We start from the raw sequence: 27968 nt of genomic DNA on the forward strand, positions 1-27968 counted from the left end.
TGTTCCCTAATAGGAACAGCAAAAAAACACATTAATGAGAAGTCTCACTTACTGCGTCATACAGAGAGCCACTGATATCAGCCCCATAAATTGGTGAGACAAAAGTGAGATTCTTCCAGTACTTGCGCTCCAAGTCTTCAAAATCTTGATGGCGTGGCGTACAATATCTGAGAACACAGAAGAGGCAAGGATGCAAGAAGTCCTACGACACTCTCATTGCAGACAGACAAATGGCTGACAAGAAGAGTGCATCTCTCAGCACTGTGAATACCTGCTAACACTCCTACTAGTCAGCATCAGAAAAAACTATAGTTTAGGCAGCAGATTATATACAGCACACAGTAAAATTGGACATGCTTTTATCGTATCTTCCATTTCATTATCTCAAAGCAACATGCAAACAATCAGCAAATTATCTAATCTATAATCTAAATAGATTATATGAAAGTTTAAAAAATTTAGTAAGAAAGAGAAAAAAGGCAAAGAAGAAAGTAAACCAGATTAAAATTATGTTGCAATGCATGTATACAGCAAAGCACAAAACACAAGCGTTTTTGTTTCTAGTCCTGCAACCTATGCTAATAAAGCTCTTCTCTCTTCATCTCCTATTGCCCATAAAAAATAAGTTAACATTCAAAGCAGACACACTTGAGAGGTTGCTGAGATGTATTCCACTTTTAATTCTATTCAGATTCATCACATTTACTGCCTTTTAAATCTTTCTACAAAACCTCTTAGTGCATATCGACAAACAGGATGAGCACTTACGTGAAGCATCAAATCCTCATCCTAGCAATGCGCGAGATGAAGTTATTACAGTTTGCTGAACACAGGTAAAGCACTCTTATAGGCTGTGTTAGCAGTATTTCAAAGTTGACTGCATGTTGTCAGTAACGCTTGAGTAAAAACTTGAAATATTCCAGAGCTCTGGGAAAATAACTCTAGAAGAATGATGCAACCATAGCTTGTATCAGTTAGCTTGTCCCAGTTAACTAAGTGTTTTGCAACATTCCCAGGCTCTTCAGAAGACACTCAGACACTCAAGCGTACTCACATTTGTACCTGAGCACTGAAACATTTTCCAGAATAACAATTAGACTGGGAGCTCTCTGTGGAGCCTTAAGCCATTGTTTTCAGGCATAGACTTAGTCAGACTTCAAAGAATCTTTCTATAGAAACTCTGAGAAAAAGATCGAAGATGCACACCAAAAACCATGAAGTTATCTACCGGTTTGAAATTCTGGAGGTCAATTATCAAGAAAATGTTGTTTCTTTCTAAATGCTTCCTATTTAACATGGCTGGCTGTATTTTCTTTCCAGCTTGTTGTCAGAAAAAAAAGACTTACTGCACTACTCTTCCACTCACAATGTAAACACACTTAACACTGACATACTTCTCGCTATTAGCCAGACGCCGGTACTCTCCCACAGTCATCGGTTTCTTCTGTATATTGTACTGGGTGAATAATCCTGACTGGCCAGTAACCACCTGCTGAATGGGAGCTGGGATAACCATATCATCTATGTCATCATAGGTTTTTCGGGGCTTCCACTCCTTGGGAGGAATCACCTGGAAATAAAAACACCAAAATTTTCAAAACAGGCAAACAATTTCTACTGAGTTAAACAAGTTTAAACAGAAGGTATTTCATCCCACTGCTATATGTTATTTGATAACAGCAGCATCTCAAATAACCAACAAATCCTTTCACATCAGTCTACATTACTATTCCATCTAGAAGATCAGAAACATTAAAGGGGGAGGATGTTGCTTTTGCTTTGTTTGTTTTTTAAACTAGGAAGGCTCACAATCACAAATGATATCATAGAATCATGGCAAGGTTTGGATTGGAAGGGAACCTTAAAGACCACCCAGTCCCAAAGCCTGTCATGTGCAGGGATACCTTCTACTAGATCCTGTTCCATTATTCCTGTGGGTGTTTCTGGATTACAGGCACACATCTGTGAACATCCAGTGTGCAAGTGAAATGAAAATATATATATCTACAATCTAATTTGGTGGAAAATTTACCAAAAAAAAAAAAAAAAACAAAACACCCAAAACATTAGGGGAATGTGAACTTAGTGATTTTTGTAGCCATGGTTCCTTTAGGATATGATGAGCTCTACTGCTATAACACAGCTCTAACTGGTAGCTGCACTAAATTAAACAGAGAAATTAACTTGAAATGCTGAGATTTAGTCCTACAGGAAGTCATTTCTCTATAACGTTGGCAATTCACCAACAACCTTTATTAAAATACCTCAGCCAACCCACAAAACATAATTGCCAGTACACTTGAGTGGACAAGGAAACATTTCACAGACAGCCTTTTATAATACTTTGCTCTACTTACGACTGAAATAAAAACAGCAATTGACCTATTTTAAAAGAAATCACTATTATTTCACGCCTAAAAGCTTTACTTCTCTGCTGTGCCATATTACATTCTGCTAAATACCACGCTTAACAACTACTTTCTCAGAACAAATGCTCTCTCAGCTATAGAACAACATGACACTACCACAGAAACAATACGTCTAAACAGTTAGCTGTTCTTCTTTCCCAAGAGGCATGTCATATGCATCATATGTCACATACTGGGATTTTAAAGTATCACATGAAGAGTACTCATGATGTTTCGTCGGCTTCAATGTAAAGACACAGATGGGCAGGAAAGCTGGAAAGAGGTTTTAGAACTTGCTGCAGGGTTTTCAGGTGCTTTTGGGGAACACACACCTACGTGACACATTTACAGGTCTAGATTCAAGTTAGCACAAGGTAGTTGCTTAGGGCATAAAAAAAGCTAAGAGTAAGAAGTCTGCACCCATACACATGGATATGACTTCAGACCCCCTTCACTGTCCAACTCTAAGCAGACCTGAAAAACCCAACAATCTAAGGAAGCTGAAAACCTCACAGCTCCTTGAGGACCTTAGCTACCATCGTCTGTATTTTCAGCAATAGACTTGGGACATGGCAGTACCCTTAACCATCTCTGTAAGGGCTGAGAATGTTTTTGTTTCCCCACTGGAGATCAGAAAAATATATACTTTAACTAAACACTTATTTCACTCTTGTGAAAGGCCCATAACATCTTTGCCTCTATTTTATTGATAAATCAAAATGCAGAGATTGCAAATACAATTTTAAAAAACTTGACTACACAAAAGAACATTACTTCTGAGTGATACCACTGCACAGGTGCCTTGGCTATAGAGCCTCAGGAAGACATTCTTCAGAAAACTTTTAATTCCCAGAACTGGATGAACTCACCTTGGCAAGCCCTGCTCGGTGAGCTCCTTGTGATTCAATGTAAGCAACGTATTTCCCAAAGTCCCGAAACTCCTCAAGAGTGGGACGAAAGGTCATAATCTTACAGCCAGGGTTCTGCGGACTTGGGTTTTCAGACCCCATATTTTCAGGAGGGTGGCAGCACCTAAGCAGTGAAAACAAAACAGGAGGGAAAAAAAAAAAAACAAACAGTAATTAATCATTATTTTCTTTCTACATGCTTTAATGAATTTCATAGAAAGGTAGCAATATTTGTGATTTCTCTCTCCTCCCACTCTCCAAGGAAGTATTTATAAGCAGAAAATTCTAACATGGATATGAAGGATTTCTGATCAAAAATCCAGTATGTCTATTTGCTCGCAGGGCTCTAAGAAGAGTGAAGTATCAGCAAACTCCACAAGGTTTTCTTGCATTTCACTACTGTTTTCTGTCAAGGCATTCAAAGCTGCAGTGACAGAACTCATTTCTAAAACAGCTGCCATTACAATGCTGACTTCTCACTTCCATACAGGAGAATGCCACACTAATGTGAGTGTATTTATAACTGCGTAACCAAACCTACACTTGAGCAGACCAGAGGAAATGACTGCATTAGGAATATGACAGGAACACTAGTATCACTTGAGAGTTCAACTACTGCCTAAATATATCACATAGACTTAACACTGGCCCCTTCCATTCATCATCTGAAACTGTGCCTCACCAGAACGGCAGTCAAGAACAACAAACTCCTCCCTACCTCCAGCATATGTCAGTGCACGCATGGAGCTAGCTGTCCCTCAAAGCTTCTCATCTGAGTGCTTTTATATTTAGCTTCAACAAAAATTTAAAAAAAAATAACCACTCACCAGCTCTGGGAAATGTATTAGCCATTATTTCCTTTTTTTTTTTTTTTTTTTTCCCCCATGCTAGGCTATATAAAACATTACAACAGGATCTTTTTTAAAATGTGGTGTTATTACGTGTTGTTTGCATTTACACAAAGAAATTAAGTGCCAGGCAATTCATTAAAAAAAAAAAAGTGTAACTTCAAAGTGCCTTTCAATTTGAAAAGCCAAATTGTTCAATCACTTCAAAATTGGCAGGGAAAAAGAACCCGAAGCAATTCAGGATGAAATCACTATTTTGAAAACAGACTTTTATAAGGCTATCCTAGAAACTTAGAATGCAAACAATAAGTTTCAATGGCAGTTCAGTTGCAGCAGCTCCACGTCGGAGTGGGTCCGGCGCAGCGCTCGTGCTGTCAGCAGAGGGCACCGCGAGGCTTTCTCCAGGAGCAGTCAGACCCAAAATCAAACGCCAACATCACAAGTGCGGTTGAATTTAAATCGACTTCGACCTAATGAAGAAGTATTCCAGATCCTACTAAAAATACTCTTTGTGTTAGCAAAAAGATAGTCGGGCTGCCATATCATGGCTTTAATCAGTGAGTACGGAATACATCTATTTTTCCAGAGCCCATCCCGCAATTACCAAAAACAGCACAGACAGCACCCAGCTCTCCAGAGACACTGAGGTTTCCTTTACAATTCTAATGGGGTAAAACACTTTTCCTTTCAGAGCCAAATGAACCCACTTGTCTTGGTAGGCAATGGGGCAACCGTGTGCCAGTAGTCTGCCCTGTGGCCAAGGCAGCCAATGGTTCCCTGTGGTACACTGCACAGAGCAGAGCCAGCAGGCAGGGAGGGTCTCCTCCCCTCTGCCCCAAGGAAAGCACAGCTGGAGCACTGCACCCAGAGCTGGGCTGCCCAGTCCCAGGCAGACAGGGAATGGCTGCAGAGAGCCCAGCGGAGGGCTGCAGAGATGGTGGGGGCCTGGAGCACCTCCTGATGGGGACAGGCTGAGAGCCCTGGGGCTGTTCACCTGGGGACTGGGAGGGATCTGATCAGTGCTGATCAATATGTGAAGGGCGGGGGTCAGGAGGATGGGGCTGGGCTCTGTTCTGTGCTGCTCAGCACCAGGACGAGGGGCACCGTGCACAGACTGGAGCCCAGGGAGTTCCATATGGGCGTGAGGAAGAACTTCTGTGCTGTGAGGGTGGCACGGAGAGGTGGAGTCTCCTTCCCTGGAGATGTTCTGATCCCCCTGGGTGCTCTTCTGTGCAGCTGCGGTAGGGAACTGCTTCTGGGGGGCTTCAGAGTCCCCTCCTGACCACTACAGTTCTGTAGGGGTTGGAACCAAAACCTTTCTAGGCAAAACCCTTCACTCCTCACCTCAAGTGCCAGTAACAACCACATTTCTACCAGAAATCACTATCCTCTGTTCTCTTGAATCATAGAATCCTTACAGTTGGAAGGGACCTCTGAAGGCCATCTAGTCCAACTCCCCTGCAATGAACAGGGACACCACAGCTGGGTCAGGTTGCCCAGGGCCTGATCCAGCCTCACCTTGAAAGTCCCCAGGGATGGGGTATCAACCACATCACTAGGCAATCCATTCTAGCACCTCACCACCCTCACTATATAAGATTTTTTTTCCTTATATCTAACCTAAATCTACACTCCTTGAGCTTGAAGCTATTTCCCCTTTTTCTATCACCACAGACCCTGCTAAAGAGTCAGCCCCATTCTTTCCTCTAGCTCCCCTTTAGATACTGAAAGGCCACTATCAGGTCACCTCAGAGCCTTCTCTTCTTCAGACTGAACAATCCCAGCTCTCTCAGCCTGACCTCACAGGACAGGTGTTCCATTCCATAGATCACTTTTGTGGCCCTCTTCTGGACACGCTCTAACAGCTCCATATCTCTCCTGTACTGAGAACTCCACATCTGGATGCAGTACTCCAGGTGAGGCTTCACCAGCACAGAGTAGAGGGACAACCTCTACCAATCACTTCCATCTTCAGTGAGGCCCTACCTGAAGAAATTCCCAATCCTGCCATACAGAAAGGATTTTGCTACGCTTTGTGGTCCATATTTTAGAAAAAGAAACATCTAATGCATTTGTGCACAATTTACTACACAAATGTTTTACAGAAACATAAAAATAGGAACCAGCACCTCCTGTCCCTGATGGAAGGCCTCTGGGCCAACTGGCACCCAGCTCAGGACAGTCATAATTAATTGTGGGTTATTGAAGAAAGCACTGCCCACAAGGAAATACAGAAGAAAAGCGAGCACTGGAGACATGGGACATGTAGAAATGCCATCCCCAAATCTGTGTTCAAATGCAGTCGCACCGAGAACGCTTCTGTTATTTTTAAAGCAGAAGCAGAAGTGCCACAGGCACTGGCGCAGCCAGGCCGGTGTGCCTGGCCCAGAGAGAGAAACCCAAGCTCCTTCCTGAGCAGAACCTGTGCCAATGCCATCTGCTTCATGAATGCCTTTCAGTATTTGCAGTTTTACCTCAGTCAGGAACAGAAAGAAGGAAAAAAATAAAAATAAAGAACCCAGCGCCAACAGAGAGCACAAAACACGTGCTGCAGTGGGCAATGCTATAGCAGCGGCATCACACCTTGCCGCAGGAAAAAGAACCACAACCATCAGAATTACTCTGAACAAACAAGGTGGCTGGGCATGGCTAGAAGAGAGAGAAAGTTTCGCAGCAGTACCAACCTGGATAGCTACCAAGCCCCCATCAGTGGCCATTTGTTCTTCTCCTGTGCCAAATGCTGCGGTGCCACAGAATGCAATGAGCGGGGAGCTGACGCAGCGCAGTTACAAGGGTAGGACTCCTGTGGCAGCAACGCAAAGCCACCTCACTGAACCACAGTCTCATCAGGAGATAAAAAAAAAAGCATTTCAATCCACTGAACCACTTACAGAAAAAAAACTTAAGTGATAAAACTTTTTCAGAAGGCACAGTTATAACAAGGTCCCCTCCTAGAACATAGTCCCTATTCCCAAACAGGAAAGCTGTTATCACCTGTGTAAGCTGGAGTTTGTACATGCCCCAAAACGAACTGAGGGTTACTGGTGCTCTGCAGCCAAATTGCTCTTTTATTATAGAACGCTGAACCTACTGACTCTCAGCCTAATCAGTGCAGACAACAAACATTGCTACACTTGTAGTACCAGTAAATCTGCTGTTATCAGCTGAGAAATTAAGTTCTACAGCTCAGTATACTACATAAGAGCAGGGAATTATGCAGCCTTGTAGAAAACCATCTAAGATAAACACTCCAAAACAAGGCAGAAAAAGTTCCAGATATTGAGGGGGGGAGGAGAGGGGAGGAACCACACACACACACACATATATATATATATACATATATATACATATATATATATATATATATGTCTCAACAGCTTGCTCAATGCCTTCTCTGGGTAAGGCAGAATTTTAACAAATTAGCTGCTTAGAATATTGCTCTAATTAACGTTTCTATTTTGCCAACATAAAATCAAAAACTTAGTTGCTTTTTTTTTGGCACAAGGTGCTAATAGGTTCGGCATGGAGTGGGTGTGACACACTGACCCAGATTCTGAGCTTACGAGCAGCTGCACCACCAGGAACTGATCTCCAGGAAGAGATGGAGCAGAAGGCAGAGTAGGAAAGCAGCACTGAGCAGCAGCACTTCAACAAGAACACCCATCCTCAGCTGCAGCATAAGTAACTCTGCATGGTCATTTTCACACAGAGAAGGGAAAAAAAGAAACAGACTCCAAGCACACACTTCATGTCCATTTTAAAATTGTGACTCAAAGGAGTGAAAGTTTAGAACCTAAATTTGAGCAGAGCTGGAAGGAAAAAAAGGTACTTTAAGGCAGTGTTTGACAACTTCAATCTGTTCTAGCTCAAGCTCAGTTCTCCCTTCTGAAAGCCGCAGTCCCAACCCTTAACTCACACCATAGCCAAAGCAGCACTGCTTGTTTTGCCAACACAAAACTGGGAACAAATGTGGCAAACTTCATTCACATAAACTGCTTATCCACAACAGCAAACCACAGAGGTCCACCAAAACCTTCCCCACTGCTCTGAACACACATCAGAAACTGTAAAGGAACATCAGAACTCATCAGGAAAGCACCTGAACACCCCAACTTCCAATGTCCTCTTCTCAGGCTGGATTTCAAATACAGTATTTTTGCCAAAAAGTTTAGGAAACAACAGAAAATCCTATGCGTTTCAAGAAATTCTTTTGAAACAGAAAGGAAGCTAAGCATAAAAAAAATAAATGAAGACTGCAAGCCATTTCTGCCCTGGTTGAAGCATACAAAGACTAAAGATCTTATTAAAAATAACAGAAAGTAACGCACAAGTAGCACAAGGGGACACAAATGCATTCTCCTGTGTCAGCAGCCATCCAGTAAGAATGTAATGGAGGAGCTCTTAAGGTATGAAACAAAACAGTTCACTGAATGAAAACAGAAATACTTTAATAATTAAGCCATGGTAGGAAGTGACTATACTCATAAGCTGTGACAAGGACATACTCAGTCCAAAAGAAAGCTAAAAATATTGCTAAGTAGTGACCTATTTATTGAAAAACATGGAAAAGGGAAAAAATAACCCTCATGCCACAATGACTTTATACAGATAATACCATCACAATGTTAATATTGCCAAGCCTCCATACAATGACAACACTATTGCCGATATTCTGCAATAGCCAGAGGTTTCAGTGTGCTGTCAGCTACAAACCAACCTTTGATTCCTACACAGATGACAAACAATCATTTCAAGCAGCGCCTTGCACAGCCACGAAGCATGCTGATGGCATCCAAATCCACAAAGCAAATCCCTTGCTGGCAGTGACATATTCTGCCATCATCCATCTTTGAAGTTAACAGATGCTGTATTGCAAGTAACACTGCATATGGCACAATGAACGGACAGTAACGAGCCCTGCAAATCCATTTCAACAGCACAAAATATCGTAAACTGTGTCAGAAGGAATGAGAAATCTCCAGTATGTAGTTCTCTATGTTGCCTGGAAGAAATTAAAAGGTAATAAAAGTTTTTAATTTGTCTAACTGCTAAGAGATTTTCATGATGTGTTATGTGATGTCTAGGTAAGCCTGCAGCAAGTCAGTGCTGTTATTTCTAAGCATGAACTTTCCTGTTCATCAAAATGAGATGTAAATTCTGAACATTAACTATACTTATTGAATGACAACAGACTGTTTACTGTATTAGAGCTGAGCACTCCAAAAGAAAACAAAAATACATCACTTGATAAGCATACAAAGAAATACACAGCCAACGCGCTCACACAGTGGGGCTGGACAAACTGGTTTTCCCAACCCATATAAAATTTCTTGATTCCTGTTACATAAAACCAACTCCAAGTTACCCACATGTTTGAGAATTTACAAAGCCCACTGTCTGCAAGTCTGTAAAGCAAATCCTTCTGCTTTATCTTTTAAATGGCAAGGCCAATTGTACCACTGGAAGTAGTTTTCAGTATGTTTTGCTCTAACAGTAGCCAAGTTCCAAATACCAAAGAGTAGTTTGGGGTAATTGTCTGCCTGAGACCAACAATCAGCACTGTCTACTGCAAATAAGTGCGATTCTCCCTGAAAGAGCCTTTTGTTATCAACTTCTCACCAAAAGCCAGTGAAACTTCTTACATACGTGAAGCTTTTAAATATAAATATATGCTACTTAATATACTTAATACTTAAACATATGTCAAACTTGGAACAGCAGATCTGCACAAAGACTCTTTTCCTTCACCCGCATGTTCTAATCTCCTGCTGCAACTTCTGGCATACAGGACCATGCCCATGCCCATGCTGCTCTCACTAGGTTGGTTAGGCGAACTATCTCCTTTCAGGGAACTAAAAAGGAGAATTAACACCACATTACTGACAAGACTATGACTATGACAAGACATTCCTGGCAATGGAAGTTTCAATGTATCATCTACAGTTGCTCTGCAGCAAAGAACCAAGCGTACCACCTACATACACTGCGCACAGGAGCAACTCCCACCACTTCTAAGATGGAATTAACAGATTCCTTTGGGCTCAGTAAGAGCCCTGTCTCCATCTTCTCTATTTATTACAGGGGAAGTGGAGAACTAGGATCTTACTGTCACAGAACCGATTACCCACACGTACTCCAGCAGTCATTTCATGTAATTGCCGAAAGATAACTGTAAGTTTTAAGCTGTAATTCTACAAGCCCTACTGATTGCAGTGCTATTAACAGAACAGTAGAAATACAAGGAAATAAGCATAAACCTCAAAAACAGAGATGTCCCTAAGAAAGAAGTGATTTAATGTGTGTGAAGAGAGAAAAAAAGAACACATTGTTCGGTTTCCAAGGGACAGAGTTCCTGAAAAATCACTTCTTCTGGTTAAAGGAAAGTAACTATGGAAAGGTCTAACTTGCTGTAACACAATGGGTTATTTATGTTGCACAGTCAAAAACACTACCTGATCACACACCAAAACTCACTATTTTTGGCCTCAGGAACACACTTGGTGTCCCTGAACAGCACCCATTCCCTACCGCAGCTTTCTTAAAAAGTATAAAAGTTAGAGAGCATACATAAAACTAGACCTGAGCGGGGCTTTAACCCTGCAAAACAAATTAGATTAAAGGAGTTTTGCTACAACATATCCAGCTCCAACACAGCCGCCCGTCCCATCTTACAGAACCAAAGGCAGTGCAGAAGGAAAGCCTCAGTGCCACCTTCCGATAATTTCCTGATCGGCTTCACCTTTCACTTCGTACATCACAAAAGAACAGAACCTTACCCACGTTCCACCTATTTCTTAAAGAGAAAATTAAACATACGGCAGCCATGCAGCCAAGGGCCGAGGGAGGTCAGCAGTGTGACAGCAGCAGAGCGGCCCATCGCGCTGCTTCGTGCCGCTGCGCGAGAGGGAGGAGGAACCGAGCGCAGCGATGCCGGCCGCGCATGAACACGGGCGTATTGATACCGAGAGGGGAGGAAAGCCTGCTTTCGGCCCTAGAATTTGACAGTCTCTAGAAGTTAAATGAATTACTGAAAAGATAAAAATAAAACACGCGGCGTCGCGCCGCAGCTCTCCGCTGCCCGCCGGGCCCCGCACGCACCGCCCCGCCATCGCAGCGCGCGGCCATCGGCAGCGCCGGGCCGGGCTGCGGCCTGAGCCCCGCGGGGACAAAGCAGCGGGCCGGGAGGCGTGGGCCAGGCCCATGGCCGCATCCCGCGGGGCCGGGCCGAGAGGAGGAGGAGGAGGAGGACGACGACGACGACGAGGAGGCGCGGCATGCCGCCGTCCGGAAGCGAAAGGCAGAGCTGGGCCCGCGACGAGCAGGGGAGGGGCCGCGCGCGGGGAAGGGACCGGGAACGGAGGGAAGGGCCGAGGGCCGGAGCGCGGCGCCCCGAGGGGCAGCGCTGAGGCGCGGGGGGTTCCGAGCGCCGCGGGCCCGGGGGCGGAGCTGAAGGCGGCGGCCGCAGAGGAAGGCCCCGCGCGGCGGGCGGCGGTACCTGAGCCGCGGGCGGTCCCCTCGGAGGCGGCGGCCCCCAGCTGCCGTCAGCGCAGCGCCCGAGCGGCCCGGCGACGGGCAGAGCGGAAGGGGGGCGGCAAAAGAGCGCTTTGCTCTGGGCCAGCACCTGCCGCCCGCCTCCTCGCCACGCGCATTGGATGAAGCCGGCGCCACCTTCGCTCCGATTGGGCGAGGCGCCGGTGAACGACGGCGCCTACGGCCCGTGGAGTTGCCGGGCAGCGAATAACAAGGGGAGCACGAGCAGCGATTGGAGGAGAGCTCCGACGGACGGCCCGCCCGCCAGCAGGCTGATCAGCCCGTGGCTTCCCCGTCGCTCAGCGGCTTCCCGCCAATAGGAAGCGACAACGGGAAGACAGTGTCCCACCCTCAGCTGCTATTGGGCGAAAGAGGACTACGGCGGCCGTCAATAGGCGGAGTGGGCTGCCGGTCGGTACGTCGCTGGCCTGCGCTCCGGCGGGGGCGAGTGGCGGCGAGTACGTGAGGAGCCGCACAGCAGCGCGCAGGGAGGGGGGGGCGCTGCGGTCGCCCTGCGCCAATGGAGGACGGGGAGGGGCCGCCTCCCCCTCGGCGTGCCGCGCTGCCTCAGGCCCGAACCGGGCGGTGAGGGGTCTTCTGACCCGAGCGCGGTACCCTCGGCGTGGTCGCACCGTGAGGTACAGCTCAGGCCCTTGTGCAATCTCCTTTCAAGCTCCTCCCTAGAGCGCCCATCAGAGGAAATCGTCAGTAGCAATACTGCTGTAGCAGAGGTGTTAAAAATAGCATACACTGCATTTCAAGGTAGCCACGTTGCCATAAAAGGCTCTGGGCACTCACCTGCGGACACCTGTGGGGCCACAAAAGAGGTGCTTGGAAACAGCCGCGGCTATGCTCTATGCCTCTCACCTAAGCTGAAAGACAGAACCTCAGAGGACTCAAACGTGGGTAAGGGAAAGGATGCAGTGAGATCAGCCCCTCAGCAGGAGCCCATAACAGGTTTTAGGTTCCCCATCCCACATAAGCTAGACTTTCAGAAAGCACTTAACTATAACTACTTGCACTGTACTTCTTCCCAGTTAGTTTATGCCTTACACCTTTGTGCTTTACCAACACTTCCACTTCCCCAATCATCCACCAGTGCCACACAGTGAAGTTTAGCCACTGGAAGGAGTCCATCCAAACTGCACTTTTGCCCATCTCCTGCAGAGATGCTACAGGTTGGGACGAGTGCCTACAGCCTACCCAGCACTGATCGCCTCCCGCAGTCACCATCACACAGAACTCTTCCCCAAACAGCAGCAGTTACAGCATCACAGACCTACCAGGATGAAGTATCAGGCATTTTTTAATTCATGCTCAATTAAGCCATGCAGACCACTTACTGGGAATGGATGGGAATTCACAGAATAAAAGATCCTTACGCTGTTCTTTCAACTGCTTTTCTTGCATCCTGGTTCTTTATCTGTAAAACAGTTACTTTACCAAATCACATACTAGATTTTTACTCTAGGATTTCAGAGCCCCAATATACACAAGTTTGTACAGGAAATGAAGCAACATTCTACTAACACTTAAAAAAAAAAACAACCAAAGCAAATCTCATCTACAGCCACACATTATCTCATCTTCTAGCACAGTAATTTTGCTAGTGGAGCTCTGTTTTGAGATCTGCAAGCCTAAGTAACAAAGCATTTAATTTGCAGTAAAGTTATCCTAATTGACGTTAAATAAACAAAAACTCAGAACAGTACAATTGAAACTTATATGGAAGAACAATTGTTTTTTAGAATCCAAATTATAAGAAACAATATTCTAAGGGAGTCAATTGCAACAGATTCCACTTAAACATACATATTTCCTGAATTTTTCCCACCCACCAATTCTTCTCAACACAACATAGACTAAAAAATAGAATAAAGTTCTCAGTAGAAACTAAAGACCTGAAACTGAAATGCTTAAGTGTTAACACTAACTTTAAAATAAACAAAGATGGCAACTAAACAACGTTTGAAAACCAAAACTGTGAAATTATGCAACATCTTAAATGCCTATATTTTTTTCCATTTATTTTAGCTGCATTTGAGTAGGAAAAAAAACTGTCTTTTATATTTGGATTTTAGTAGCGTGGAAATCTAACGAAAGTTGACCTTCTGAAAGTTGAAGAGATGCTGACAATCTTGTTTTTTGTATTTTAATTGAATATACTTTTCTCTAGTGCCAACTATGATATTCTTGTACTCAAAGTATTTCAAAGTAGTTTTTCCATTACTTCTCTCTAGTGAAAAATAATAGGTATAAAAATTTAAAAATTAAAATAGGCTTAGAGTAATGAAAGATGTGTACAAAAGTTCTGAACAAGCAATTATGTCTGGAAACCTGCTTCAGAGAGTTAAAGGAGAACAGCCAACACCTTCCTCTGAAAAGATATTTATTTTGAGAACTTCAACTTGCACATTGTACAAAAATTAACAAATTCAGCAAAAAGCCTATAAAACATTTTCCCCTAACATATTAACATTATAATTTTAAAAGAGTAAGAGTTAAGAAAAACAAAACCAGGCACGTTTGTTCCAGTCTGTCTGCAGTAAAATGTGATTAAAAACATCTCTGTCTCGTTGAGGTATTAAACTGCAAACTTTGGTTATGTTAGAAAAAGACAATCCATTCACAAAAGCAAGCCCCTTGGTGTCATATACAATAACCAAAATGTTTCCAAAAGTCAAAATTAAGTATTCTCCATTTCTAGGTAGAAATGCAGTGGGAAAAAAAATAATATATATATATAAATTCACGTTACCATCACACACCTAGCATTAGGAGGAAACCTGAAAGTTTGCAAATCCATGCTAATCATATACAGCTACAGTGTTATATTTTACTCAAAGAACAAAATCCGGTTGGCAGATTTAAACAATTCAGTGCTTATGAAAAAAAAAATAATATATATATGGTGATTCTGGGCCCAGTATTTCCAAAAAAAAGAAAAAAGGCACTTAAGAATGGCTTTAGTATATTCCATAATGGCATTTCAGGACAGAAGACAGCACCTGGCTGAACAAATGGTTCCCTAATAAGAAGTCCAACTGAGGTAGTACTTCATATTGCTCTAACTACTTGACTATAAGCCAGCAGTTTGTTTGTTTGGACATAGAAAATTAGCAGAAAATGGCTTAGATAAGTTTGTCAAATGTATAAAAACAGTTATTGAAAAAAATAACAAATACCCACTTGTGTTAGAAAAACAGAAGTCATAAGCCAGGAACTATCTTACATACCAAAACGCTGCCAAAGTGATGCGCAAATCTACCTTTATGCCCAAATGCTGAAGATTGTTCTAGCAACGAAGCCATTTTTTTGAATAAAACAAAAACAAAGAGGTGGGGAGAAGGGACAGAAAAAAGCAGAAAAACTTTCACAATTGTCAGCAGCCTTACCAGAAGCACTTTGTAAATCCCCATTAAAAAAAAATATATAATGAACTGTGCTGATGGATGGCAGTTTTGAGGGGCAAATAACTGTACAAAGTTCAGCATTTAGAACAAAAACAAAAACCATGGACATATGGAAAGTTTAGTTGGTGGGTTTTTTGTTGGTTTTTTTTTTTTTTTTTTTTTAAGGGTCTGGGAGAACACCAACTACTTTTTTTTTTCTTTTCTTAAATTAAGCCCATCTAAAATCCATTAATAAGTTTGAGCAAAAGAAAATTAGAAGTGCTTTATGGAATCACCGTCCGTTGCCATATCCAGGAAAGAGCTGAGTTAGAATGGTCTGCAGTGTTTCATTCACTTGCATGGTATAGTTTTTGCCAAGGTCATAGCGGCAGGCTGGACAACTGTACACATCAGCTTTGAAGGACCTATCCAAACAATCCTGGTGAAGGATGAATAAAGAAGCTGGTTAAGAATAGAAAGACTTGCAGTTCAGCTTATTCTACACAGCCCCTACTGAAAAGTGAGATTCCTTCTACATCCTAGTCCACCTAGGTACTTGACAAGATCTGAGAAAACCCCAAAGTGCTGCCAGGCTGGTCATAGGAAAGAAAGCTTCCTTCACTGCAGCCAATACTCCATGTTCTTCAGAGCACATTCATCATGGACACAGTGTTTAAGCACATGGTAGAAATGTTAAAGACTAAGTAGCTTCCATAAGGACAGTTCACATCAAAGGAGAAACAGACTAACAACCCATATGCTTTGTAACACTGTTGAGTCCAGTGTCACTTAGCAGTATTACTCAATCCACAGATAAGCTCTCATTACCCTCTTTTAAAATAATCTGATAGTAGCAATACAGTAGTGCAGTTTTCCTTAAAGCATCAACTTTTCTTACCAAAGAACTATTATCAAATCAGAGTTTTCACATTTATACCTGAATCCTGCTAAAAGATTGAGTCAAAACAAAATCTCACCACTAAACGAGTCAGTTCAAGGTTTGTTGGCTCAACTACTTAACAGAAGAGTTGCACCAAGTGCTCACCTTGCACACATTATGTTGGCATACGGTTGTGACTGGCCGAAACACAACCTCTTGACAGCAAATACACAAGAAAGCCTCTTCAACTTTATTTAGAAATTTCTGTAAAGAAAACATTTGAACTATTTATTATATTATGAAAGATACAAGCAGAAAAAAAAAAAAAAAAGAAATTCAGAGAATTACTTTAAACATAAATATTTTTCCTACAAAGCTCAACACACACAAAAAAAAAAAATTAAATTAGCAAGTTCCTATTCTTCCTACTGGTCTTAAATACCAGTAAGAACCAGTGCTTTAAAGTTATACCGTGGATGCCCACAATGAAAAAAAAATACTAACAATCTGAAGCTACTTCCTTGCACAGCCATGAAGTTTATATCTAGGGATAAGTTAATTGTCACTTTATTTCAGGAATGACAGGCATGATTTACCGGTCCATCTTTGAGAGCATCTAGTACTTCATTCCACAGTTTTTCATTGGCTTCATCATTTCTTATAAGAGATTTTTGCTGAGATGTCAATTTGTACGGCTCAACTTTTGTTTTCTTCGGAGTCCCTGAAGGAGAGTTAAGGACTTTTTCTTCCGCTCCTGAAAGAAAACAGAATGACTTGAAACAAACAAACAAAAAAAAAAACACAAATCAAACAAAAAAGATTAAGTAAAATGCACAAAGATCTACAAGGCTTTCTATATCCACTTGCCTACTTCACAAACCTGCTGATTTTCTTTTCCTCTTTCCTTTCCCTGGAGTATCAAACTCATCATCTCCATTATTTTCTTTATCTTTGTTTGCAACGGCTTCCAAATATCCCTCAGGATACTGTAGGAAAACAAAACCAAAAAGCATCCAGTGTAAATATGCCAATTCATAGACTTACAGACTATAACAGGTTGGAAAGATAATTCCTGGAGCAACTCTCATAATAATGGATCACTGTTCTTCCAAAGCGCTAGGCTGCAAAAAATTCAGTAAAAGAAAATTAGTTTTGTCCATTTAACCTCCTGATGTAAGAAGGAAAACAACCCACAGGACTGAAAGCACTTCTATCCCCCCCTTCTATCCCCTTAGATTCTTACACAATGCAAAGCAGATTATCTTCAATGTATAATAGAAAAAGTCCTGCTATCCATTCTCCAAGGGAACCACAGTGATGTTCCAGACGCATACCTGCATTGTTAGGCCAAGCTTCTTCATCCTGTCCTTTCCTTCTTTGGTCCAAGGAGCAGGTTCTTCATCATCTCTCCTAAGCAAGTAACGCCACACTAGAAATCCAGATTTTCCTGTCTCAGGCCAGTATTTCACTACCTTAAAAAAAAAAAAAAAAGCCACATTCAAGTCCACCAGACATTATAAAAACTTACTTGCCGTAAGCAAATTATTTTTTCTTAAATCAGTAGATTCAAATCTTACTTACCTTATATATGCCATCATATCTGTTCCCTTCTACAGGAGCATATTTGCTGTGTTTACCTCCTTTTACATTCCTCACCACTCGGACTGGCTTTCCAGCTCTCCAGTCCTTAGCTTCAGCTCCATTTTTGTCATTGATGGGAGCACTGCAGTTTAGAGCCAAAGCTCTGTAAGAGAAAGTCCATTCAAGTTAGCGTATTCACCAGACAGAACTCTTGAGAATCAAAAAGGGAGGATAAAGCAAAGCAGAACTTGCATGTAATCCAACTACTACATAGTTGAACTACAGAGTTCAACTACACTGTTTTACTCAACACTGCATGGATACAGTCAGGTACCATTACTACAAAGAGTAGCAGTGTACTGTCACTGTGCTGAACCTTAGCTTCGCTTACCAAAAAAACGTTTATGCTATTTTACTGCTCTGTTCTTATGTTTGAGCCAATATTGAATGTGAGACGACTATCATTTTTAATTGTATTTCATTTATAGAATCATAGAATCACAAGGTTGGAAATGACCTGCAAGATCATCTAGTCCATCTAGTATACTCTAAAAAACATTTCCACTGCACAGCTGATCCGCAGCCTACAAAAGTAGTTTTTGCACTTAACCAGTTTCTTTTGATTACAAATAGTATAAACACTCAAGTTGACAGATTGCCAGCTTCTTGGTTAGAAATTGAATGCAAATGTTGCCAACCTGTTCATATTGGTGAGTTTTTGATCACAAGACTGTTCTGCTGTACGTTTGTTTCCAGAAAGATCACGACCTCCACTCCCTGTATATGTGAAGGAATTCCCGTGATCCTGAAACGTATATGGATTGTTTCAACATATTCACAAGAGTAATTCAATACAAGAAGGAAAAGTCTTTTCATCAAGTAGCTATAACATTGCATTCTGGGGAAAAAAAAAAAGGAAAGATAATTCCTCCATTTAAGTGTGGCTTCCTCTTCAGGGTTGCAACTGCTGTCTCATCACACATCTGAAAAGTGCAAAGAGGCCTCTGCCAAGGGAGTAGCACACCACTTGCACAGAACCTGTGAGGAAGCACATGGCGTGTTCTAGATAAAAGATCATTTAACTTGTGTATTGGTACTTACACTGCTACATGAATTAAGACTCAAAACAGCAAATTAGATACATTCTGCATTCATAGGTGTTTTGTGAGAGGTTCAGAGGGGCATTCAGGGGGAAGGAATCAGAGATAGTACTACACTGATGAACTGTAAGAATGAGCATTACAGGCTGGGAAAGCCTGATAAGGATTACATTTGGCTAGCTGAACAAACAGATATATTCAGCAGTAGCACTTCTGTCCCTGGTTTTGTTCTCGATCTTGCACATACAGAGAGTCTGATGAGACCCAGAAAATGCAGCTAAGAACTCTTGGATTTAAAGCTGACATATGGATGTTAAACTTAATTCTGGTGATCTTCCTGGATTGGAGCCTTCCTTCACCTATTTTATTCTAAATAACTATCATGAGGATGGAGAAACATCTGAGAGAGAACATAGGATGTAATTATGGCCATAGCTGCAAATTAGTTTTATTCTCAGACATAAATAATAAAGATTCACTTACTATATCATCTTCATAGCCTCCTGCCAGAACTAAGGAATAAGCACCATCATTACTTCTGCCGTGTATCCCAGCCACATGCGGCCTGTGAACACCAGATTCGCTCACCTGGAGGAGGAAAATTAAATTAAGTTTAAAAAAAAAAAAACCACCACAATCCGTAAGTTTGGTAGGCAACTGCTATCAACAAACCACAAGCAACACGATCAATTTATTTGTCTTGGAACTAAAACAGCAGTATTACTTCACGTGTGCTTTGCATATATTCCAGAGAAAAACTGTCTTCACCACCACCCTCCCAAAATGTCCAGATAAAAGAAAGAAAAATGTTTTCAAAAATGAAGCAATGGAGTATTCCAGTGAATTAAGCACAAGGATACTTTTCGTTATGTGAATTTAGATACATTGATTTTTCCAACCTAGATTGCTTATTGAAAACTCCAGGAATTTTACAGTAATGTAGGTACTACAACATAAGGGTAATAGTCTTTGAAGATTTGCAATGGCAGCATTCACATCCTACTTGAAAAACAAAGTCTGAGTAGCTCATGGCTTTCTTTCTACCCTTTATAAGAGGACAATAAAGCTGGTTAATATATCCAGATTCTTAAGAGAAACTTAACATCAGAAGAAGGGGGAGATACTACGCACCTCCAGGTCAAAAATCTGGAGGTACATACATTTGGTTTGGATTTTAAGTCATCAAAAAAGACCCACACCTGAAAGGCCTGGACAATGCAACATTAGCTGTAGAACACTCAATATAAAGCCAGAATTCTTTCCTTTCTGCATTTACATATCTGGGGACATACACTTTTAATATAAACCATTTCAGGTTTTACATGTAAGAGCTAGATCATTCCTATTTTTCTTTACAGTGGAAGAGACCAGGATTTTGCTTCATACCTGAACTCTGAACTTCCACATGGTGCCAACTGGAATACCAGGAATTGGTCCATAGTGGTTAGAGGGTACAATAGTACATTCCTTCGTGCGACCAACACATGCCATACCCTATTTCAAAAGGGAGACCAGTTAGCCAAGAATTACAAGGAAACACACACCAACACTATTCTTCAAAAATAAAACCTGACCTTGCCCCAGTCTCTCCGTGATGATGAATTAGCAGATGCCATCTTTTGTTTCTTTTTACTTTCTTTTAATTTCTCTCCTGCCAGAACCACCTCACTTGCATCATTTCGACATTCAGGGCAATACCTGAAGTCATAAACCAAAGAAAATTAACAAGCAACAAAGGTTAAATTTCAAGAGAAGATTCTCAAAAATAGAGTTATGTTACAATTTCCCTATATGAGCACAGACAGGACACTGAAGCAACTCCCCATACACAAATTGGATCCGTGTTAGCTAGTGGCCTTGCACCATCTTCTAAACCACTGCACGTGTCAAGAAATCATCTGTGTCATAAAAATTATTGCATCCCATTTCAGCATATTATACATGAAATAAAACCATATATTTTCTCATATGAGGGCTGCTCCAAAGTAACGCCTCCTATCTTATTTTACGTTGGCCCACAACTTAAGAGGTGGATGTCAGTGGGATGGCAGTAGAGGTGGAACCTTCCCACCAATATCTCATTACATTTTGTTGTCATGCGACAGATGGCAGCAGAGGAGCAGCGTGACAAAATGGTGTCTGACATGGAAATGCAAATGAAGAAAAGGGTTTGAACTGAATTTCTCTGTGCAGAAAGAACTACATCCATTGATAATCATCAGTGCTTGCTGAACAAACAAAATGCACAGCTAATGGTAGTGACTGTGTTGTGAAACAGTTTTTTGGGCCTAGAACTTGCTCTATCAAGTAGTGTTGCTGTGCTTTTAGTAGTTGTTATAGTTTCCATGGAAATAAATAAAAAGCATTACTTTGTGAGTTATTTCCATTTTTCTTTGAGGAAACGTATGTCGTATGTCCCAAAGCTAGAGAAAAAAAGTTTGAAAGCCACTGGCTTACTGTCCTGAAAAAAAAAAGAAAGAAAGAAAGAAAGAAAAAAAGAAAAAAAAAAAGAAAGAAAGAAAGAAAGAAAGAAAAAAAAAAAACTCTCACTGAACTGATTTTCAAGAGAAGCTATGAAGTTTCCTAACAAAAACAAAATAAAAAGCCTAACACATTCAGAACAACCATAACGGTAGTACACCTCTTCACCTCACACAGTCACTTGCCAACTAACAGGAAGCCCTAGTCCTTACTCACTACTCAGTGTAGATGGCAACAATGATACCACACAGCATTATTAGAACTTACCAGTCCTCGTCATCTGGTATACTACTAAGGGGAGGGTTGAGGCAGTAGATATGGAAAGCCATATCACACTCATCACACATGAGCTGTTTATCAGGATCTTGTTTACCCCCACAGATATGGCAAGCACAGATCCTGCAGGTTTTGTTTGGGTTGTCCTTACAAGCTTTACACACGGGTCCACTTTGTCCTGTTAGTAAAAAGAAACAACACTCCAGGAAGTGCAAAGATACATTACGAATGGTCAGAGGAATCACAGCTGCAAGTGTTTTAGAATTCTGATGCTCAAATGTTATTAAGAGAACATCACAAGATAAGACAACAGTACATGCAAGAAAAATGCAATACTCACGTTTCAATGGTCTGGCACTAATTGGACAAACACTGCCTGGTTCTTCAATTTTATAAATGTCATCCACAAATGTAATTCTGCAGTCATTCAAAGAATCACCAGCCTCCCTACAAGAAGTTGATAAAAGTCAAAGATCAGAAAGTATTATACAGCATGAATTCACAGCTGCACATGCATTGGTAATATAGACTGATCTGATATTAATCCTGTATCTCAAGAAACCCATTGTAGCATCATGTGATCTACAACAATAGTATGACAGCATCACCATGGAACACCTTCAATGTAATTGAAGTGTGCTCCTTCACTGAAAATTTAGGTACTCGTAGAGTTCAAATTCATTGAAATATTTTTTGTTGATAACAACCAGACTAAATCCCCTACTCCTTTATAAAGTCAAAATAACTATGGTGAGAGGAAGAAAGAATGTTCTGGCAACCCTCTGAAAATCTAATTTTATCATATGAAGCATAAGTTGAGAGTCCTTCGTACGTATACATTAGAAAAGAATTGAAGATTATCATCCTTATGAAGTGAAGGCTTATGCTAAATTTTCATATGTAACCCAAAACATTACCCTGAAGTTTTTGTTAAACCACTACAGTTAATGCAGTAAACAGAAAATTCTTCACCTCCTAGCAAATATGGGGCTTTTTCTCCCAGCAGTATGTGAATCCACAGATCAGTATGTCCTGTGATTCCCTGCAGCGCTCAATTCCTTCAGTTTAACTCAATCACTCCAAAAGACAGTTCAGTTTTCCATCTCTCCTCAGCACTTCTGTTGCTGTTTTTTATGTTTGTTTGTTTTCAGGATTTGTTTGCATTGTTTTTTTTGCAGTCACTCAGACCTCATGAAAGCTTAAGTAGAGCTAGAGAGTTCCTTTTATCCCGCATTTCTACTCTGAATTACTTACCCAAGTAGTATCTTCGCATTTATCTCCTTGATCAATTTTGTTTCCCTTTTCTGCAGGATCTCAGCATCATACCAAAAACCTCTCTCTGTTGGTTCATCAGGATTGTAGTTGACCATCACCACCTGTCCTACTTCTAGCTGATGCCATTTCAAGATAGTCCGTGCACGAGACCGTACATCATTCGAACTCAGTTCCACAACTCCATTCTCTGGATAACTTGAGGCAGAAGGTAGACATGGAAGGTCAGGGAAGAAAAGTGAGATTCGTCATCACAATTTATTCACAGTATATTTTATCTAGACGAGTTGATTTAAGAACTGATGCCACATAGCATACTGGGAAGAATAAAATCTCCCACAGTCACAGCTAAAAACAGCAGCCTAACTTAATTAGTACTGCAACCCATTCAAAACTTGGGTAATAGCATTTCATATCTCTAAAAACATTATTCTAGTCCATGCGTTTTGTCTTATGGTTAATGTGGTTAAGTCATACAATTACTGTGTTAGCCCAGTTCTGTTTTACCTCAGGGATCTCTACAATCAAATTCCCTGCTGACATCACAATCCAAATGAATTTATTAGCCAAGAAATCAACAAAACTCACTCTTCATATTTCACATGATATATTACATCTTCTTCAGGAACGGTTGTCTGCTGATCAGCAACTGCACAACTCTCATTTGCAGCTTTTCTTCTGGTTACATTTACAACCTGGGCTTCAAACCATGCTCCCATATTCATATCACGAGCATCAACCAAGTCATTGATCTACATAAAGCAAAGTATACAGCTCACCAAAATGCATTTTCAAAGTACGCATTTATTTTCCAGTCTACTTGAAAATTTAACCATCTCTAGCTAACTACTGTCAAGATATTTAAACAATCAACTTTAACATCTCCTTTACTTTCCTGTTTCCAATATGCATCCCCCTATGGTCTCCTTCGATTGATCCTGTCAGGCTAAAAATCCATTATATACCAGCATGTGTATAAATAGCCTTGTTATCTAGTATAAACGATTAATTAACCTACAACAGGCTTTCAGAATCATCTTGTTTATAATCTGACAAAGAGAACACTAGATCTGTAATAAAAAACATTGAAACAAGTAAAATGATTCTGAACAGCCGGTTGAGAATTTCTTTTTGTTCATTCAGGAAGCTTCAGCCTTGACAAATGCAAGCACTTGTAATGTGTTTCTTTTTCTTTTTTTTTTTTTAAACACATATTGTAATTCTAACTAAAAGGGGAAAATGAAAAATAATTATTTTAACCCAGAACATGTCACATTTAATTAGTTTGTGGGTTGATTGGTATTTTTTTTTTGTTTGCTGTTGCAAAGTTCAAAAAATAAAAAAAAAAAACACATTTGTATCATGAAAGATTTTCCACAGTTCTCAACTACAGAAAAACCCTTTCCCTCCCAAAGCACAGCTCTAAGCAACGCCCGTTCTTCACTGACTCACCTTATAGAGGCCAAATCCTGGGTCAGCCCAGTCAGACTGTGCTGCCGTGCTGGGCTGTCCCTCCAGGTCCATGACACTTTCTCCATTGTGAGAGCTTTTGTCGGATTCACTTTGACCTGAGCCACAGCCAGAGTCTGTGTCAGAGAGCTCTGAATCCTTCTCCTTACTCACAGCAGGAAGCACTGCTGGGCTTTGTCTAACCAAGAGCTGAACAATATCATTCAGTCCAACGCTGTAATCAAAAAGGGAGTGACCATCCTCCATCTGCAGGGAAAGCATCAAAATCATCTGGTTATTGAATTCAATGGAGATTTTCCAATTCAGAACCATCCATCGTGCTGCAACTGACTCCATGCCTCAAAACCAACCACGTTTCTCAAAGACCACTAACAACTGGGGACCTGGCAGTTCTTCAGCTGCACAATAGTTACACATTGTTATTCTATTTTAAAACATTCCTTTTTCTTCAACTGGCTCCACAGACCAAAAAACAAAGTTTCCACACTGCAGTGGACTTTTACCCACATTAAACTGCTGTGTTCTATGAGATCTGGAAAAGTTACTGCTACACTCCTTAGAAATGCAACTCTGAGAAGAACTTAAAAGAATCACAGATTCACTACTTCCTATCAAAACTTAAAGATTATTCCACATTACTTAGGAACTCTGATAAGTTCCTTAATTCAGACACATCCCACCATACAAATATTAATGCAAAACAGTTCTTACATTCTGATTGTGCATGCTCCAGATTATTGCTAGAAACTCGCTCTGAAATGCAGCACTAAGACCAAGGAACATTCTTTCTTCCAGACAAGCTGCTTTTCCATTGGAAGCACAGTCAAGGATTCACTTCAACTTGGAACTGTCCATCCCCTTTTTAGCATAGCAGGGCATGTCTTAGTTTCACACCCTCCACAATTTTAAGGATTGTCTTGCAAGTGTGGCATTGTATGGAGGTAAATAAGTATCTCGCTCCTAGAAAAAGAGGGGCTCAGAGGGCAGGTAGGGCTCTCATTGCCATCAGAACACTGCACTTGAAGCCATGGCACAGTCAGAAGCTGAGACAAAAGCTTCGCCGCATAGTTAAGGTCTGACTAAGAAATTATACAGGAAATGATCAACCCCTCCAGCCTAAACCACCAGAAGCTGCAATTCAAGAGCTTTGTTCTCTATCAGCGGGAAACAGAGCAAAGCCACAAAAATTCACACTTTACAGGAATCACTATGATAACTCAATTCTGATTTATGGCACTGAATGGTTACAGGACAATCCCTGGAAATCGGAGCGTGCAGGAAGTGCTCTGGGCTGGATCTGGTTGAGAGACAAAGACTCATTGCGATGCACAAGAACGAACCAAAAGCGCGCCGCTTCTTATAAAGAGCAACAGCACGGCAACAGCGCGGCGCTGCGCTCACAGCCATGTGGCAGCAGGTGCAGGGCACAGAACAGCAGAGAACCACACCGTGGTGCCAAACCACATTGTTCAAAGTGTTCCTGGTGGAGGTGGCAGCAGCTGTGTGCACACCTCCAGCAATGGGTGCACTTTTTTAATCTAACGAGCGTTCTCCTGACTTCTTCAAACGTAACCATTTCTAACGATTCCAAAGCCAGACAAAGCGCTGATGGGCGCAGCGGAGAAGGAAGATTGAAGAAGGTTGGATCACACAGTGTAAACGGTTCTGTCTGCAACGAACTGACAAAAAGCCCAAACGCGCGCGCAGAACGGAGAGTGCAGGAGTGCACAGCAAACTTACTGAAGCGGCAGACCGCGCCTGCTCCAAGCGCTTGGTGTCGCTTCGGCGTGCATCGCCGAGCAGCACCGCGGCTGTCAGTGTCCGGCAGCCCCACGGGAGCCCCCCTGGCGCGGCCAGGGGCTCCCGCCCCCGCGACCGCCGACACCCTGGGTTCCTCACGGAGGAAATTGGACGGAGGGAACGAGAGAGGTGGGGGGGCACACAAAGCCCGGGGCCGCCCCGGCTCCATCCCCTCGGACGTCGCGCCCGCCCGTACCGCGGGGGCGGAGATCGCTGCGCGGGGCCGCGCGGTGTCACCGTGTCACCGCCCCCAGGGCGGCACAGCCCCACCGCCCCCCGCGCCGAGAGGGCCCCGCGACCGCCCCGCGCCCCGTACCTGTTTGCCGCGGTAGAAGAGGCGCTGCCGGTGGGGCTCGATGCCGAATACCTCATGGATCCGCAGGCGAAGCCCCTCCACCTTGGTGAGCTTGGAGAGCGAGTCCACGCGGTGGGTCTCCCTCCCGTCCATGGTGCGCACCTGGATCCACATGGCGCCGGCCCTCACGGGAGCAGCGCGGCGTCACAGGACGGCACCGGAGCCCGGCACGGCAGCCCCCGACCGCTGAGGCTGCGCTCAGCCCGCCGCCAGCCCGGCCCCGGCCGGCCCGCCCTCCCGCTGCCCCCGCGCCATTGGCCGCCGGCCCGGCCGGTTCCGGCTTGGATTGGCTGCCGGTGCCTTAGGCCCGCCCCCTCCCCCGCCGCGCCTAACGGCCCAGCTCGCGCTCGGGCCTCACTACGCCTTGCGGGCGGGCGCCGCGCGCCAACTGTATCTCGCGCCACAATTGAAACACTCTCTCAGCTCTCGCGGAGGCCTCCCCCCAGACATCGCGAGACTATGCAAATACCAGCACGGGGCTGGGGCACGGGGGGGAGGGAGGAATAAGTCCTTAAAGCGGCCACCGCGGCCCTACTGCCAGGACGGCGGCGCTCCCCGCGGGCAGCAGCGGTGACGTTCTTCCCACGACCGCCCTCGGGGGGCGCCGCTGCCGTTCCTCCCCCGGAAAAAAAAAAAAATAACGGAGCGCTCAGCGGCCCCCACCGCCCCAACCCGTGGCTGCTGGCAGCCCTGAGAGCCGACAACGGTCGTCCGCCCTCCCCGCTGCCCCCGCTTCCCCCGCCTCCCTCGCCGCACAGCCCCGTGGCGAAGGCAGGGGCCGCAGCCAGAGCTCCGCGCTACGCACGACACCCGGGAGCAGAGTTGCTCCCCAGCACCGTGCCCCGCGGTGACGGGCGCTGCGAGTTCCCGGCAGCTGTCACCAACGCGGAGCCACTGCTCGCAACGGGCATAGTGCGAGGGTGAATTTCCGCCGCCGCCGCCATCCCCCTCCCAGTGCGGCCGCAGCCCTATTGGCAGGCCTGGGCCAGCGGGACTCACCAGCGTAGCTCCGCGGTGCTGAAGGCCGCTACCGCGCTGAGTCCCGCGGCCGCCGCCCGCTCTCTCCCCGGGCTTTGGAGTTTGGCGCGGAAAAGCCCCGTGCGCGACGGGCGCCCGCCCATTGGTCGCCGCTGGCGGGAACGAGCGGGAGGGGTGGGGCCGCCATTGCCTCCCGGGAGCGCGGAGCCGCAGGGGGGTGCGGGCGGGAAAGCGGTACTGCCTGGGGCGAAGAGCCGGAGAGCGCGGAGTCGGGAGAGCCGCGCAGCAGACAGCCCCGCAGCATCCCAGGGCGCAGGCAGCATTGACTATCCCGTAATGTAAAACTGGGAGCACGACCGTCCCGCTGACAGGTCCACAAAGCCGAAGTCTCACCTCTTCATTCCCCTCTAGCCGCCATAACTCCAAGCCACGCCATCACCACCCAGTGCCCACCATGTAGCACACACTTCCGGGCAGCTTGAGGGACCATCGTGGTGGGGAGAGGCTTCCAGGGACCTGCAGTTCCAAGCCCCTCAGCTCTGAGCGGCAGAGCCCCCGGGGTGGGCAGCAGTGCTGCAGCGTGGAGCCCTTCAGAAATGTGGGTGCCGTGAGTGGGGCTGCTCTGGGGAATCATCCTCCAACAAGGAAGGAAGCAAAAAAGGATTAAGTTTGCTGAGTCTGGGTGTCAG

At 43.7% G+C, this 27968-nt stretch overlaps 2 protein-coding genes and 1 long non-coding RNA gene across 6 annotated transcripts in view; 1 reads left to right on the plus strand and 2 right to left on the minus strand.

Moving 5' to 3' along the window:
* Nucleotides 1-11258, minus strand: part of KDM4B (lysine demethylase 4B) — a 79830-nt gene extending 68572 nt beyond the window's left edge. The window contains exons 1-4 of one of the 3 annotated variants that reach the window (XM_090126188.1): nt 10981-11258; nt 3278-3440; nt 1395-1570; nt 53-167 (exon numbers count right to left, since the gene is read on the minus strand). In XM_090126188.1, coding sequence (XP_089982314.1) covers nt 53-167; nt 1395-1570; nt 3278-3418 — 432 coding nt within the window. In that variant the 5' untranslated portion in view covers nt 3419-3440; nt 10981-11258. The remainder of the gene's footprint in view (nt 1-52; nt 168-1394; nt 1571-3277; nt 3441-10980) is intronic. The other 2 variants (XM_090126189.1, XM_090126187.1) reach the window with 2 other exon arrangements.
* LOC149914743 (uncharacterized) lies at nt 5360-7757 on the plus strand. The gene is made up of 3 exons (XR_016460315.1): nt 5360-5405; nt 5992-6080; nt 7670-7757. It is a non-coding gene; the product is annotated as an uncharacterized LOC149914743 (long non-coding RNA).
* Nucleotides 11259-14066: 2808 nt separating the features above from the next.
* On the minus strand, nt 14067-27431 carry UHRF1 (ubiquitin like with PHD and ring finger domains 1). Of its 2 annotated transcripts, XM_031603952.2 has the most exons (17): nt 27301-27431; nt 26263-26425; nt 24129-24392; nt 23265-23428; nt 22659-22874; nt 21745-21851; nt 21396-21582; nt 20222-20345; nt 20034-20141; nt 19131-19235; nt 18246-18352; nt 17548-17710; nt 17301-17438; nt 16847-16952; nt 16563-16720; nt 16132-16230; nt 14067-15525 (listed from the first exon to the last, which is right to left on the minus strand). In XM_031603952.2, exons 1-17 carry the CDS (start codon nt 27420-27422, stop codon nt 15379-15381), a joined length of 2478 nt encoding a protein of 825 aa, XP_031459812.2. In that variant the 5' UTR covers nt 27423-27431; the 3' UTR covers nt 14067-15378. The 2 variants fall into 2 exon arrangements, with proteins under 2 accessions (XP_031459812.2, XP_031459813.1); XM_031603953.2 differs by lacking the exons at nt 26263-26425; nt 27301-27431 and adding an exon at nt 24858-25973.
* Between the last annotated feature and the right edge of the window lie 537 nt (nt 27432-27968).

This window comes from Phasianus colchicus, chromosome 28 (genome assembly GCF_987193195.1).
Source record: "Phasianus colchicus chromosome 28, bPhaCol1.hap1.1, whole genome shotgun sequence".
In the NCBI taxonomy this organism is placed as follows: Eukaryota; Metazoa; Chordata; class Aves; order Galliformes; family Phasianidae; genus Phasianus; species Phasianus colchicus.

Excerpts from the sequence above, each read along its gene's own strand:
- UHRF1 (XM_031603952.2), bottom strand. The coding sequence starts at position 27,422 with ATGGGCGGGCGCCCGTCGCGCACGGGGCTTTTCCGCGCCAAACTCCAA. Across the intron at positions 21,852-22,658 it reads AATGCGAAGATACTACTTGG|GGAGGCTGGTGATTCTTTGA; the intron begins GTAAGTAATTCA and ends AACTTCTTGTAG. Across the intron at positions 15,526-16,131 it reads GCCAACATAATGTGTGCAAG|GATTGTTTGGATAGGTCCTT; the intron begins GTGAGCACTTGG and ends ATCCTTCACCAG.